At 39.5% G+C, this 3,227-nt stretch overlaps 1 protein-coding gene across 1 annotated transcript; it reads left to right on the plus strand.

Moving 5' to 3' along the window:
- The first annotated feature begins 1,412 nt into the window (after nucleotides 1-1,412).
- On the plus strand, nucleotides 1,413-2,358 carry LOC112829297 (olfactory receptor 5B3-like). Its single transcript, XM_025878777.2, is given in 2 exon segments — nucleotides 1,413-1,747; nucleotides 1,749-2,358. Coding segments are annotated over 2 exon segments (942 nt in total). The 5' UTR covers nucleotides 1,413-1,415.
- The last annotated feature ends 869 nt before the right edge of the window (nucleotides 2,359-3,227 follow it).

Here is a 3,227-nt window from a genome sequence, read left to right on the forward strand (position 1 = left end):
GTGAAGAAAGGGGAACCCTCTTACACTGTTGGTGGGAATGCAAGTTGGTACAGCCACTTTGGAAAACAGTGTGGAGGGGCCTCAAAAAATTAAAAATAGAGCTACCCTATGACCCAGCAATTGCACTCCTGGGTATCTACCCCTAAGACACAGATGTAGTGAAAAGAAGGGCCCTGTGCTCCTCCATGTTCATAGCAGCAATGTCCGCAATAGCCAGACCGTGGAAAGAGCCGAGATGCCCTTCAACAGATGAATGGATAAAGAAGATGTGGTCCACATATACAATGGAATATCACTCAGCCATCAGAAAGGATGAATACCCAACTTTTACATGAACATGGATGGGACTAGAGGAGAGTATGCTAAGTGAAATAAGTCAAGCAGAGAAAGTCAATTATCATATGGTTTCACGTATTTGTGGAACATAAGGAATATCATGGAGGACACTAGGAGAAGGAAGGGAAAAATGAAGGGGGGAAATCGGAGGGAGAGATGAGCCATGAGAGACTATGGACTCTGAAAAACAAACTGAGGGTTCTAGAGGGGAGGATGATGGGGGGATGGGTTAGCCCGGTGATGGGTATTAAGCAGGGCACGTACTGCATGGAGCACTGGGCGTTATATGAAAACAATGAATCGTGGATCACTACATCAAAAACTAATGATGTATTGTATGGTGACTAACATAACATAATAAAATAAAATAAAAATAGTTGAGGCGGAGTGTAAGTGACAAAACTTCCATTAGTAGGGGGTTTAATGATACTAGTGAAATATCCTGCTACTTCCTTATAAAAAATAAGATAGATGACACTCTACTTGAGTACATAATAATTTCATTTTGTTCACTATCAGTTGGTCTCTCATTGGAGGTAAAATAAAGAGGGAAGGTTAAGTGTGAAGTGAGTCTTCTTTAAGCTACACAGGGGACTAAATGAACTAGCAAGATCAAACTGTAGTTTAACTGTTGTCCTATAATCTCAACCTTTTTATCACTGGCACTTTTAGGTATGCTGTCTGTGAGGGGGATAAAAGCACACAGATTCTGATTAAGTCAAAACTGAGTTTCAAACTAAGTCAAAACTGAGTTTCAAACTTGAATCTTCTTCATACTAGCTATATAATTGTAAAATATCATATAACTTCTCAAATCCCTAATTCCTTAATGGTAAAATAAAAATACTAATAGTACCCACTGTATACAAACACACACACACACACACACACACACACACACACACACACACACATATGTAAAGCCATTAACATTAGACCAGGATTATTTTGAAGTATAGATTATTAATGAAATAATGCACATGGTATTTACACATTTCAATTTCACTAGAATTTTGTTTCTTACTTTTCTCCTTTATTCTCATTGCTACAGGACATTTAATAGTTCCTAAATAACATCCATGGATAACAGCACAGAAGGGACACAGTTCCTCCTGCTGGGACTAACCCATGCCCCAGAGCTGCAGATCCCCCTCTTTATTATGTTCACCCTCATTTACCTCATCAATGTGGTTGGGAACCTGGGGATGATGGTGCTAATTCTCTTGGACTCCCATCTCCACATACCCATGTACTTTTTCCTCGGTAACCTGTCTCTGGTGGACTTTTGTTACTCTACAGCTGTCACTCCGAAGGTCATGGCTGGATTACTTGTAGGAGACAAGGTCATCTCCTACAATGCATGTGTTGCTCAGATGTTCTTTTTTGTAGCCTTTGCCACTGTGGAAACCTACTTTGGCTCCAATGGCCTATGACAGCTACACAGCCATCTGTAAACCCGTACATTACACCACCATAATGACGACCAGTGTGTGTGCACATCTTGCCATAGGCTCCTACGTTTGTGGTTTCCTAAATGCCTCCAACCCCATTCGGGACACATTCAGTCTCTCTTTCTGCATGTCCAATCTAGTCCATCACTTTTTCTGTGATGTTCCAGCAGTCATGGCTCTCCCTTGCTCTGATAGACATGTCAGTGAGCTGGTTCTTGTTGTTGTAGCAAGTTTCAATATTCTTATTGCTCTCCTCATTATCTTGATTTCCTACCTGTTCATTTTTGTCACCATCCTGAAGATGCACTCAGCTGAGGGATATCAGAAGGTCTTATCCACCTGCACTTACCACCTCACTTCAGTGTCCACCTTCGATGGGACAGCCATCTTCATGTACTCCCAGCCCAGCTCCAGCCATTCCGTGGACACAGACAAAATCACATCTGTGTTCTACACTATGGTCATCCCCATGCTGAAACCCCTGGTATATAGCCTGAGGAACAAAGAAGTTAAAACTGCATTCAAGAAGGTGGTTGAGAAGGTAAAATTGTCTCTAGGATTTGCCTCTTAAATTGTAGGATCCACAATGACCGAGTTTCATTCCTCTCAGATCTCTAACATGCAATGCCTCACATTTTTTTAATCAAAGTATAATTAACATTTAGTGTTATATTAGTTCAGGTGTACAAGTAATGATCCGAATTCTATACACTACTCAGTGCTCACCACAATAATTATAGGCACCATCTGTCACCAAATACCATTATTACCATCTTATTGACTATATTCCCTATGCTGTACTTTTCATTTCCATGGCTTATTTATTTTGTAACTGGAAGTTGGTAACTCTAATTCCCTTTATCCCTTTCACCCATCGCCCCACTCAACTCACCAACTGGCAACCACAAGTTCTCTGTAATTAAGAGTCTGTTTTCTGTTTGTCACTTGTTCTCTTTGATCGTTTGTTTTGTTTCTTAAATTCCACATATGACTGAACCACATGACACTTCAATGCCTGCCCTGCACCTAAATGATTGAGGCAATACCATTTCCTATTCCAAAGTCTATCATCTAAAAAAGAAAATAGTATTCCAAACATGTGATATCCAAACAAGGATGACCAAGAGGGACCTTAAGAATTTGGGGGCCTTGCTCATAATAAACCTTATTAATTACATGTTATATGTACTCTAGTTTATGGCAATGCAAGCCTATATGTAAACCATGGAATACACAAACTCATGAATAGAAACATATGCAAGCCCATATGTGCACATATACATAGGAGTGGAAAATTTGTTCAAGGAGTTGGATGCAGTATGCCTAGTTTCTAATAAAAAAGTTCAAAAAATCAATTTAAGTATCAGAATATAAATTTATGTCTGTCATTTTTTTCTCTAGTTGAAAAACTATTTCAAAAGACCAAAATGAAGAAAAACA

The sequence above is a fragment of the Callorhinus ursinus genome, unplaced genomic scaffold (assembly GCF_003265705.2).
Source record: "Callorhinus ursinus isolate GAN/ISIS: 27379988/994484 unplaced genomic scaffold, GSC_fseal_2.0 scaffold21, whole genome shotgun sequence".
In the NCBI taxonomy this organism is placed as follows: domain Eukaryota; kingdom Metazoa; phylum Chordata; class Mammalia; order Carnivora; family Otariidae; genus Callorhinus; species Callorhinus ursinus.